Below are 12,966 nucleotides of genomic sequence, written 5' to 3'. Positions count from 1 at the left end.
TGACACGGTGTACAATCTCTCAAGGAGGCATCCTGAGAAGGGGTCGCCCGGCCTCTTGGGGACACATGAACTGTGTGAGGGAGCCATCAAGTGGGACAGCTGGCTAAAGATGCTATCAGTCATACCGGTGAGGGTCACTGCCATCACAGCAGCTGTTTATAGAGGACTTCCTTTGAGCCACTTACATTGGCACATGTTTTCTAGTTTGTTCCCTTCTTTACTTTTTATCTCTCTCATTAGGATTTAAGCTTGGCTCACTCCCATCCCCAAATCCTCAGTGGCCACAGGGGAGGGGTACAGAGGCTTGATCTGAGCCCCAAATCCATATACTCTGTGTACAGGGATTATGGAGGGTCAAGTCTCAGTGTGGATGGAACTCACTGCACATGCTCAATGAACACTGAGTGAATGAATGAATGAATGAATGAGTGAATGATCAAGTGAATTTCCAGGGATACCGGTCTCCTTCATTCTGGTTAACAAAAAGGTGGCCTGCCCCAGCCACTCAGGGCCACTGGGCAGGTCACTAGAGACCATCCCTGAGGAAGGACATCTCAGAACTCACCTCACCTGCCTGGTGACAGAGAGGCAGGGAAGCACAGATCACAGAAATGGGGTGGTGCTGTGAACCCCCTACCTGCCAGGGCAGAATGCTGGGGCTGGAGAAGTCCTCAGATGTCCCGGCAACTCCAGGACCCTATCTGTCTAAGTCCTCTCAGCAGAGCTGACTGTGTAGGCATAGCCCTTGGGAGATAGCAGCCTGGGGACAGTTAGGAGGATGGGATGTGTGTTGCAAGCAGCCCCATGCCCTTCTGAGGTGAGGCAAGACCTCTGTGTGGACACACAGGCTGGAAAGGGCCTGAGAAATCACTGATGATGCTCCCACTGTGCCCATTTATCAGTGAGAGAACTGAGGCTCGAAGAGGTTAAGAAATGGGTCCAAGATGACACAGACACAGCTGTTAGGTGACTGTGAACTCAGCGTTCTTTGTTGCTCTGAACTGCCGTCTGCCACCTCAGTCTCCCAATCTGGACAATGGGAAGTTGGACCAGATGGCCTCTAAGGTGTCTTAGATTTGAAGTGATTTTAGGGGAAGCCAAAAGCTCATCTCTGCTGGGGCTCATCTTGACCCCACTCCCCTGCTGTCCTCCCCAGCCCAGGACGTGGTCTGCTCCAATCAAGGAACAGGGAAGAGAGGGGGCCTCAGCACTGTCTTGCTGCATGGGGGGACTTTGGGGGGCAGGTGAGGGGATGAGGGGTGGATTTGGAGCAAAAGGCGCCTGACCACCCTGCCCATCCACACCTCGGGACCGCCCGAATGCCACGGGAAGTTCACCCAGAGTTTACAAACCTCCTTTGTCACAGAGCCCTGCATGGAGCCATCAATCACGCCCTTAATTTACCCGTGTCACTTTCCAGAGGAAAGCCGCCCTGCCAGCAGCCAGTGGCGCTTCCTCTCTCACCCACTTGATGAGGATTTCATCTAACTGGTCCATGTTAAATCACTCCCAGGAATGCAACGTACAATTACTGCAGCAGTGGCTGGCGGTGAGGACGTGCCTGGCCCTCCTTGGTGGAGGCAGGAGAGTCTAGGGGGGGCCTCCCTGGCTCAGGGCCCAGAGGCCGCTGGGAGAACCCAGAGAGGAGCCTGATGGAAAGGGGGGCCGGAGAAGGAATGTCAGGGACAAGAGGGAGAGGCAGGTCAGGAAGGAAGAAGGAGGCAGCAGGAAGGAGGGAGGATGCCAGCCACCGGGTTCCCCCACCTTCCCCATCCCTGGATGCCCAGGGGAGCCAGGCGTCTCTCACAGCCTCCACCCTCCTCATGGACACAGCCTGGGTCCCACCCTCTGTGTCTCTTCCCCTAGCCTCCCAGGAACAGGCATCCAGAGGGTCGCCACAGCTTTGCCCGGCACTGCCTGGCACTGACCCCCAAATGGAAAGGCTGGAAGCACAGGCCATTCAGGGACCACAGCTGTGCCCACCACCTTTCCTCCTGCACATATTTCTCTAAACACACCAAGCTCTGTACAGGCTGTTCCCTCGGTCTCGGATGCTCTTCCATGTTTCATCTTCCTGGCGAACTCTTGGTCATCCTTCTGGTCCCAGATCAAATACCACTTACACTAAGATGCCCTTTCAAACCACGTTGGGCGGGAGAGGTAACCTGTCCCTCCTCTGCCTGGCCTTCCACGGCCCTCAGCAGAGACCTCTGAGACCACCCTGTACCATCCATATCTACTGGCAGAAGGGTCACTCTGACCATGCTGTGAGCTTCATGGGGCCTGGGGCCACATGCCTGTCACTTTTATAGCCCCTGCCCAGCACGCTTTGTACATGGGTGGGGTCGGCAAATCTCTCCACAATGAATAAACGAATTACAAATATCACCCGCCTTAATATACGGCCTCAGGTAATCCACAGGCCAAGTCACACTCCCAAAACGTGCCAAAGGGCTCTCCTGGGCTGTCACCCTGCTCAGAGGATCTCATTCTAATATAAATTTATTAGGGGCCACGTGAGCAAACCAGCACCAGAATACATAAAACCAGAAAGAGCTTCAGACACACCATCTTCCGCAGTAAGTGAGCAAATGAGCAAACCCAGGCCCAGAGGCCCAGGGTGACTGTCCAAGGTACCCACCAGGCCCATGACCAGTAGAGTCACCCCCATAATCCCAGGGGCGTGAGAAGCTCCGAAGGCGGAGCAACCCCCAGCAAACCTCTAAGAGGCTGATCTCGCTGGCCCCCTTAGAAGCCTCGGTGAGCGTGGGGTGCCCCGATTTCTCTTCCCACCTCTCCCATCCCCCTCCGGAGGCTGCTGCCCGAGTGGCTGGCACATACCTTACGCTTCTTGGCACGTCCCTCGGCCTGCAGGGTGCGGGTGCAGCGCTGCACACACTCGGAGAAGCTGAGGTTGCTGTGGTCGGCACTGTAGTCAAGGTCAGCCAGCCGCGCCAGGGACAGGATGTAGTTACAGGCAATCCTCAGGATGGCCAGTTTGGACAGCTTCTGCCCATATGAGTAACACGGCACCTGTGGGTTGAGAAGGCATCAGGAGGGGCTGCCGGGGGTCTCTGTACTGAGCTAGGCCCAGCAGGGCACCCCGGCCAGGCCGGCGTGGGGCCCCTCACAGTGACATCCCACCGCCTGAGAGGGGACGGCTGGGCAACAGAGGTGGCCTGTCTAATCCCCTAATGCAGAGTTTATTTTCAAAGCACCTGCTGTTTTCCACGCATACATCTCAACTCATCCACTCACAAACTCCGGGAGGCATCCACATTCCCACTTTGTAGTAGAAGAAACTGAGGCTCAGCTCATGCCCACGAGGCAATAGGAATGAAGCATATGAGCTCCCGCCGTGACAGAGCTCTGTCCCCCACCCTCCCTAAGGAGTCTCTCAGAGAGAACGGACACATTTGTCAGCTCCCACGTTCCATTCATTCACTCATGCAGTGACACTTGTTTTGCTGGGAGCTTGGGGGTCCAACTCTGAACAATAACTTGATTCCTGGCTTCGGAGAACTCACGCTCAAGAGTTACGTTACAATGTCATAATGGAATTAGGTACCCAGGGTCCTGGGTCAAACGCAAGTGCTTAGCTGGGAGGGCACACATATGCATGGTTTTCTTTTTCTTTTCTCTTTTTCTTGATGCCCTCTGGACCCTAAGTGCTGCTGGGCATACAACAGGTACACAATAAATACAGCCCCAACCAGACATGCTTGTCAGTGACTCATCGCCAAGTACACACTCACTAATTGCACACGGGTGTGTACGGTGTGAAGCGATGGAGCCTCTACCTTTTTAACATTGTCCTGTGTGAGCAAAAGGCAACGCAGACTACAGCTGAGTTCTGCGCGGTGACGTGCAGGCGATACTACAAGGCCCATGTGACCGGTGCTAACCGGTACAGCCGACTGCCCCTCTGATGCACACCGTTCACCTAAATGGCTGAAACGTGCTGACCCAGCAACCAGGGCTCTGGTCTCCTCTGCCCTCTGGCTCTCCAGGATCTATACCCAGCATCCATCCCTACCACCGCCGCTGGTACTGATCAACCCCATGCCATAGACTGGGTCACCCCGGCACATCCATTCAGCAAGTATTTGGTGAGTATCCCCCATCTGCCAGGCACTGTTCTGGGCCAATGGTTCTCAACAGGGGATGATTCCGTCCCTCGGGGGACTGTTCGCAATGTCTGCAAGACACGCCTAACTGTCCATCTTGGGGAGCAATGGAGGGGAGGTGCAACTGGCTCCCACTGGGGAGAGGCCAGGGTTGCTGCTAGACAGCCTGCAGTGCACAGGGGCCTAAAAGGCCCCCACCACACAGAATTGCCTGGCCCAAACTGTCACTGGTGCAGAGATGGAGAAAGCATGAAGAAGACAGTCACTCAGATGGGGACTCTAAATACATCATCTATTTTGATCTCACTTGAAACCTCACCTTGCCCAGGAGCTCTCTCTGACCTTCCCCACCCAACCCTAAGCCAGGGGGCAAGGGGCAGAGTGCAGGAGGGGGCACCTGCCCTTAACGGTGCTCTAGTAGCCCCCCAACTGTCCTTAATTCACAATCATCGCAACTAATTTAATGGCCCGTCTTCCTGTGAGCCGTTGGAGGAAGGGCCATGTCTGCAGGACCTAGCACAGGTCAAGGCCATAAACAAGGGCATTTGTTGAATGAGGGAATGAATGAATAAATAAATGACTGATCTACCTCCATGTTCCCCAGGTGTCTCCAGAATGTTTAGAAATGGGTTCAAAACCCTTCCCTCTCTCGGAGGATGAAGATTAGCTATTGAGGGTAGAGCTGAAGCACACGTACCTTTTGGTCATCTGGGTTCAACTCCTGACTCTAGCTCTCACCAGGGTGAGTGACATCACCTTTCCAAGCCTGGGTTTCCTCTTCAGATGCTCCCGGGACTGCCCTTGCAGCACGGTAGGGTTAAGTGAGATGACGGGTACATTCCACAGAGGAAGGCCTGATACAAGTCGGTGAGTTATTACTGCAGGACGTCTCCAAAGAGGGGCCCCAGAGCAGGTGAGGAGCAAGAGGCCGGAAGCCAGGACACAAGGCCGGCTCATCGCCCCGCTCCCCCACTACTTGGGGTCCTGAAATGGCACCCACGTCAGAGGCGAGGTTTGCTGTCTCCTTTTGAAATCCTCCAGCAGCCAAGGAGTTGCCCCTCACCAAGCTGGGAAACTGAAGGAGGACCCACTTGGTGACAGACAGCATGCCAACTCCTGTGCGCTCCCCCTTCCCACCTCCCATGCCCAGCCCTGGCTGGGGCTCCAAACCCATCCAAGAAAAGCCAAGAAAGGCCAGCAGAACAATGCACTTTGCCTGTTCCCAGCCAGAGTCCAGAGAATCCTGCTTTATCAGCCTGAACAAATAAACAAGGTCTGTGGGACAGAAAGGATCCTGGGAGGCAGGGAGGGGGGATCTCAAAAGCCAGCCCAGCACCTCTGGCTCCTCTGCACCCTAGGAGGGAGTGCCTATCTGGCAGAGGCCCTGGGGCACTGAGCACAGCTCTGTGACACAGGTCCCTGCTGCTGTTTTCACCCAGGAGCCACACCGGGAGTTACCCAGCTCACTGAACTCTTGGCCCCTGAACAGAGGGGCTTTCCTGCCAGTGGGGAGTAGGGATCTCAGGAAGGAGCCGCATGTGGGGATCCAGGGTCACTGCAGGATTACAGAGCAACAGATGAGGTCAAGGCCAACCTAGGGGCTCCTGTGCCAGGCTTGGGGCCAGTTTTGTCACTCTGTCCCATTGCTTCTTTCAAAATCCACATCTGACAAGGAAACTATCCATCAAGCTCTGGTTGTATATCTGGTACTATGGGAGCAATTCACAGGTTGTTTGTCCCCCCTTTAAAACCCTCCCCCAAATAAAGATGGTTATCCCATCTGCACATGAAGAAACAGAAAAGTGACGTATTGGACCACAGTTCACTCAGCTAAGAGCTTAAGCTAAGCCAGGAGCTTGTCTATCTAGTACCCAAGGAAGGTACATGGCCACTGAGCTCCCCAGGATCCCTCCACCACAGGTGGTCATATATGGGACACCAAGGGCACCTTTTGGACAGCTCACTCCTCCTCCTCCTCCCCTCCCCTGGAGGGAGGTGTTCCTCAGCCCACTGGTTAATTCCAGACCCTCCTGGAATTTTTAAGCCCCAGAGCCCCGTTCAGAAGCACCCTGGCCTGGCCTGGCCTGGCCTGGCTCCTACAAAGTAAGAGTCTAGCAGCAGGTCCTAGTTCTGGAAGGTGGAGGTAGGGTGGAAAGAGCTGGTCTGAATCACAGACACTTAGCAGTAGTGTGACTCTGGACAAGTGCCTTCACCTCTCTGAGCCTCAGTTCCCTCACCTGGAGAGTGGGGATGACAAGGCCTGGGGACTCCACATGATTGTGGGGACTGGGCCACCTCTTGCTGTTTACTGTGATCTACTAAGGGTATTTTTGATACAGTGCCTATATTTATCTTTAAACTTTATTTATCTATAGTTTTAATACAATGCCTATATTTATGTTTAAAAAGTGAGGTAGAAATGATCACTTCCACTTTACAGAGAAGCATTTGATGCCTCAGCTGGGCTCCTTCCAATGAGCTGGAAGCAACTGCTTGAGGATTTGGATGAGCCTTTATAGCCAAAGGTCAGGGCACCGGCAGTCTGCCCTTCTGAGCTGGGGATGGAGAGTTCTGGACTGATAATCCCATGGGACCTTAGCCTTTGTGCATTACCAGCGACCCCACCACCTGCAGGGGAACCCTTCAGCAGCTGTCTGTGACCCTGGTCAGAGGACACAGGGCACAGGAGACAGCAAGGTCACTTGGCTTCAATTCCTGACAGATTGCCCAACTTCCAGCAAAGTAAGGGACCTGCCCCGTGCTCACTCCATCAGGATTTTCAAGCTTCAGAGGACCAGGGGTGGGGATTTTCACAAGGTCCCCTATGCCCCTGCAAACATTCCATCCCACCTACCCCAAGCCAGACTCTCTCCTGGCTCTGGAAAGCAGGAGACGGTGGGAAGGGCACTGGCCTGGGAGCCTGAGGACCTGGCTCTATTCCTGGCCATCCAATGTGACCTTAGGTAGTTCCATAACCGTAAAGGACCTCAGTTTCCTCACCAACAAAATGATCATCAGAATACCCACTACCTCACAGTGGGAGCCCAGCAGGCAAATATAGGAAGTTACTACAGAGAAACAAAGTCCAGAACCTACCAGCCCATGCGGGAAAGTCCTCAAAGCCCTCCCCTCTTCAGACCCAGCCCAGGATGCCCTCCTGGTAGCCCATCGGGACTCCCGGACCCACCGAGCTCCAATATCACCATGTCATGGCACACAGCTGAGCCCCTGACTGCATTTGAAACTATTCTCTAATCGCTCAGTGGGTGCCGGCTGCCTGGGGTGAAGCCACTTGGTGCAGGGCCGTGCGAGGTCCTTGTCAAGTTCTACCGAAATAGGTTCTCGAAAATCCCCTTTCCACACAGCCGTGAGGCTGGACCCTGAGAACCTGGCTCTTAGTAGTTAAGAGCCATGACCCCAGGGCAAGACAGACCTGGGTACAAGTCCTGGTCACTCGCTTAACCTCTCTATAAGTGTTCTCATCTGTAAAATGGGAAGGTGACAGCAGAGATGTGCAACAGGCTCAGGTAAGGCACTTCACCCAGTGCAATGAGGCTCAATAAACAGCCACTCTGGTGACTGTGGTCATGAGGGGGCACAGTAAAGCCCTCTGTCACCCCTCAACCATGTGGATGGAGTCCCCAAAGCTGGCCTGCCCCCCATTCCCTGAGGAGGTACGCACTGGCTGCTGTGGGGTCACAGCCCCCGGCATCCTATTGGGTAGGGGCTAAGGGAGGTATAGGGCTGGAGGCACCATCCCAATGCCCCCTCATGGTCCACCCTGAGTTCACTCGGTGAGGATCCCCTGGGAGACAGCAGGGTAGGGGCCCCAGGCCCAACTTGCTTGGCCCCCCGCTCATGAAGAGGTACCTCAGCAGGCCCTGAGGGCTCCTCACCACCACCCCAGGCCTCGGCCCTGTCAGGTTACCGTTCCTCCATCGAGGCTGAGGGGCTTTTGAGGGGAGAGAGGAAATCTGCACTCACACCAGATGTCCCAGTGTTCTGCCAGGAGGCTGAGGCCAGAACTCGGGCCTCTCCCCTCACTCACCCAGCAAGGCCAGGCTTTCCTTCTGACCCCCTCCCACCTGGCCCCGAGCAGCCCTGCACACGGGCCAGGCCCAGCTGTGCACACATGGCCTTCACATGAGGCGGCAGGGAGGGCCCTACGCAGCTGGGCTGGTGGCATGTGCTGTGGCCTGACCATCTGCCCCACACAACCCCCCACCAAGACCAGAGGGCCTCTCCCCACCTGCACTTCCTTGGCCAAGCAGCTGCCCCCACTTCCCCTTCTGGTTAAGAGCAGAGTGCGTTGGACCAAACAGGAGGCTTCCTGGTGCTGAGGGTGGACAGCTCCGGGGCATTCAAAAGCCTGAGAAGCAGAGCTCTTAAAAGCCTGGGCACTGGAGTGACTCACTGACTCTGATCTGAATCCCGGCCCTACAGTGACAGTGGAACACAGCTACACAGGCTGTGCCTACACCATGCCAAGAAGGCACCAACACACACAAATCTAAAGACTGTTCGCCAAGGAGATGTGCAGTACAAAACCCGCAAGGCCCCACGTGGTGGCAAAAGGCTGCGACCTCGGCCAACTCACATAAGCTCTCTGAACCTCAGTTTCACTATCTGTGAAATGGGGAGAGGATAATATACCTATTTCATTAAACGAACTAACACACATAATATGCTTAGCCTGGTGCTCTACCCAAAGTAAACGTCTGATAAATGGTAGCTTCTATCATTGTTATTAAAATGATTACAGGGGTATCCGGGTGGCTCAGTGGGTTAAGTGTCTGACTTCGGCTCAGGTCATGATCCCGTGGTTCGTGAGTTCGAGTCCCACATCAGGCTCTGTGCTGACAGCTCAGAGCCTGGAGCCTGCTTCAGATTCTGTGTCTCCCTCTCTCTCTCTGCCCCTCCCCCACTCACACTCTGTCTCAGTCTCTCTCTCTCTCTCTCTCTCTCTCTCTCAAAAATGAATAAACATTAAAAATTTTAAATAAAATAAAATGATTATAGAATATTTATTTCCACTTATTTCTCAAGGCTTTGCTTGGCACTGAGGACACTATAAATGCTCAAGGATTGTTCATTCCTCCTACAGCCCCATTCCTTTCTTCATTTGCTCTTTGCAAAGAAGCTATGGGGAGGTGTTGGGGGGAGCCTTATCACCATTTTCCAGCTTTAGCGACTAAAGCTCAGGAAGGGGAAGTGACTTTCCATGATCACACAGAAAGCATGCAGCAGAGGCATGATTCAAACCCAGAGGAGGCCTCTGAACTCCTCATCCAGTGCTCTTTTAGCCATACCAGGAAGCTGCTCAGGGAAACAAGACCCCAGATTAGAGCCACCGTCCCAGAACTGATCTCGGTGCTATGATGGCCAAGCCCTCCTTTCAGGCAAAACCATCCTCCTTCCTTTCCCTCCTTTGCCAAGGGCCCATTTCAAACAGTCAAACCAGAGCGACAGCTTGTGTGGACTGGAGTATCTGGATTGGGATGTGGATGTGTGCACCTTTTACAGGTGGGGGCTGAGGCCCAGAGGAGGAAGGAGCTCCTTCGGGACACAGGGCTTTCTCCATCAGATGGATGCCATGGTGGGTGTGGCCTCAGCCCCTGGCTCTGAGACCATGAGTGCCCTTGCCATATTTCCTTTCCTCCCAGACAATAGGCAGATGCCCCCTATGGCCCAGCAGCATTCTGGGGAAGGGACAGAACGGTCTGAGCAAGGAGAGAACGAACAGGAGCAGGCACCTCTGTGACCGTGTATTTGTGTGTGCTCTTAGGCACGTGTAATGATCATGACATAGCCATAGGTATGTCCCTGAATCTGTCCTTTTTATGTAGAACTTCTCCACAAGAAGGGTAGAAGCAAAAAGGGACCAGGACTTAAATAATCTCATCTCTGACTCAGCCACGTGTGAACCAGCTTCTGATTGTTAATAAACTTGACACTGATACAAAGATGGCACGGTGGAAAGCATTTGTCCAGGCAGTCATTCCAGAAACTGCTGTCATCTGCCTTTACCCACTAGGTGATCTTGGACAAGTCTCCTTCCTTCCTTCTCCAGGCCTCAGTTTTCCATTCCATTGAATGGGCTAATTCAACCTGCCAGGATGTTAAGATCAAACAAGATGGAATATTATTGAAAGAAGTTAAAGCCACTGGGTGAATGAGATGTAGTTGAGTACACAGAGACCATGAATACTTTCTCAGAAATGAACGAGGCAAAAGGGGCCTTGAACTGGCAGCCAAAGGGACCTAGGTGACAGCCCTGCCCTGCTACTCACCGGCTGTGATGCTCTAGGCACGTGGCCTCCCCAGTCTGGGAGGTTTCCCTAGTTGCAAGGGGAGCAAGTGGACAGGCATCTTTCTGCACTTCTGTCATCCTTCCATCCTTGGGGTGGGTTGTAGGACACTCTACAGGCTGCCACCCTCTGCAGGCATTCAGACACAGAGCTGCTGTCCAAGAATAAGCCTGAATGTTCCACTGGGCCCACTGCCCAGGGTCCCAACCCATGTGGCTGGCCACCTCACTGACCAAGCATCTTACCCAAGCCCAAGCAAGACACTTTGGCTCAAGTCGTAGAGCCTCTTTTCTCCCAGGAGCTCAATTCCCTTCCAATGGATGGACACATGTCCCTGTCTACTCCGCCCGCAGGAGGAAGAAGAGAGTGGGATCCAGAAAGAAGATCATGTTTTCTAAGACGCTTTGTTGTTGGCTAAAGAGAGAGGCTGAGTTACTTTCTTGGAGTCACACAAGAAATCAGCTATAGAGTAAGCAAAAAACCTGAACATCTAAACCAGTCCCATCCACCCCTAATCCTTCCCCATGCCCTGTGGGGCTGGGGGCTAGGGGCAGGGGGCACTTACTACCCTCTTCTAAGATCTCCCTTCTTTCTACGAAAATGAGAAGTCTAGAACCCCAGGGCAGTCCCAGTCTTGTTTAAAGTGTAATTGCGAAACTGCCCCTCCCCTCTAAGAGTAATTCTCTAACAAATGTTTTTCATCACTCATCCCCCCCCCCCAGAGGACGCTGGTAAGGGCAGTGCCCACCAGCCCCAAACTGAGAAGCCCCTGACCCACCTCAGAACTAGGCTCTGAAGATCCCCTAACCATCCGGTCCCCTCAGTAGACCTACCTGCTTCACCGTGAGGTGAAAGGGAGCAGCGGAGGGCGTCCCCTAGGAAGGCTCTCAACAGCCAATTCCTGAGGCTGCCCCCTGGGGAGGGGACGCAGGCTTGTAACCCAGATCCTTAAGGATACCAGGGAAAAGGGTGCAGAACCCCGAAGCAGCCAGAGTGTAGGGGTATCTCTTTTGGGACGTAGGGGTTGAAGAGGGGCTAGCAAAACTAGGTCCACCCCTCCGCAGCATCTGGGCCTTCCAAGACCCAGACCACACTAAATGCCCGAAGGGAAAGGGTCTTCCCCACTCTTCCTCGCTGGAGACAGATTCCCACATTCCCTCTCTCCACTCCCCACCGCGCCCAAGGGACCCGGGGAGACAAATAACTCGCTGCCATAAAAGTGAACTATGAGGGCTGAAGTCAGACGCGCAGACAGGGTCACCCTGGGGGGCTGGGGGAAGAACCGGGGCGTGCCTGGCCAGAGATCTCGAACCTTTGCTCTCACTTTGCAAGCGAAGATCCGTACCAACGCTGTGACAAAGGTTACTGCCCTAGAAGGGCTCAAATGTGTCTGGGCCCTGGGGCCGACCGGGCGGGAACAATATGCGCCTCACACACACCTTCATCCGCCCGAAAATCCCCCCGCCACTCACCCACCCACTCCCGCAACCATCCCTCGGGCGCAGTGAGGGTGTGCGGCTGGGAGCTGGTACCTGCTTCCTGAGCGCCTCGAAGGCTGCGCTGATCGTGTGCACCCGCGTCCGCTCCCTGGCGTTCGCTAGGAGCCTCCGGGTCTGCTGCAGGGCTTTGATCTCCGAAGCGGCGGTGGTCGCTTCGCCCGGCCGTTTCCTAGGCGACGCGGAGGAATCCGGGTGGTTATTGTAAATTACGTGTGAAATTGACGAGTAAGAACTTTCCCCGGGGCGCGTGGGGGGCGCCGGGCGCACTGAAGACTCCGGGGGCGCAGGGGGCGCCGACGGCGTGGGGCGTGCAGGCGGTGCGCACAGCAAGATGCGGGGACGCAGGCCGGGTTCCCGGAAAGGCTGCGCCTCGGGACCCCCAGGTACTTGGCCCTGGGACGCTGGAACCGGCGGCGGCGGCGGCGGCGGCGTGGGGAGTCCCGGCCCCACTGCGCCCAAGGCGAAGCCGCGTTTCCGCGCGTCCGAGACCTCCGGCGCTCGGGCGCCCCGGCGCTCCCCGGCTGGGTCCGCACCCCCACCTGAGGGAACCGCCGGCGCCGCCGGGGCTGGCACCGGGGCCGCGACCGGCTGCAGCCTCTGGGTCCTGTCGCGCAGCCCGTTGGTGGCGGTGGCGCCGTGCTCGGGCGCTTCCAAGTCCAATCGGAAAGTTTTATAGCCGTTCGCGCGCCGCGCCGGCTCCTTGCCTTTCCGCTTGAGCTTCTTGAGGCCGTTCAGCTCCTTCACGCACACGGTCTTCCACGGCCCGTCCTCGAGAACCGGGATGTGCTTCATGGCGCGGGCAGCGCGAGAGGCAGGGGCGTGGGGCTGCCCGGGCCGCGCGCCCGCCGCGCTCGCTCTGCACGCTGCGCGCCGGCTCTGCCCGGGCCGCCGCCGCGCTCAGCGCCTGGGAGTCTCGGGCTCTCCCCCTTCTCGCGCCCGCCCTCCTCCCTCCCTCTCTCCCCCTCGCCCGGGGCAGCTGCGCCGCCGGCTCCGCGAAGCCGCCGGGCTGTCCGTTCCCGGAGCGCTCAGAGT

General features: G+C 55.7%; 1 protein-coding gene across 1 annotated transcript in view; it reads right to left on the bottom strand.

The window, feature by feature from the left end:
* Positions 1-12,750, bottom strand: part of ATOH8 (atonal bHLH transcription factor 8) — a 32,017-nt gene extending 19,267 nt beyond the window's left edge. Inside the window, exons 1-2 of the mRNA XM_030311027.1 lie at positions 11,968-12,750; positions 2,842-3,033 (exon numbers count right to left, since the gene is read on the bottom strand). Of these exons, the coding sequence (XP_030166887.1) occupies positions 2,842-3,033; positions 11,968-12,726 (951 nt within the window). The 5' untranslated portion in view covers positions 12,727-12,750. The remainder of the gene's footprint in view (positions 1-2,841; positions 3,034-11,967) is intronic.
* Between the last annotated feature and the right edge of the window lie 216 nt (positions 12,751-12,966).

Source organism: Lynx canadensis, chromosome A3, assembly GCF_007474595.2.
Source record: "Lynx canadensis isolate LIC74 chromosome A3, mLynCan4.pri.v2, whole genome shotgun sequence".
NCBI classification, from domain to species: Eukaryota; Metazoa; Chordata; class Mammalia; order Carnivora; family Felidae; genus Lynx; species Lynx canadensis.
Note: the sequence above shows the minus strand (reverse complement) of the source record. Positions and strands in the feature narration are given on the sequence as shown.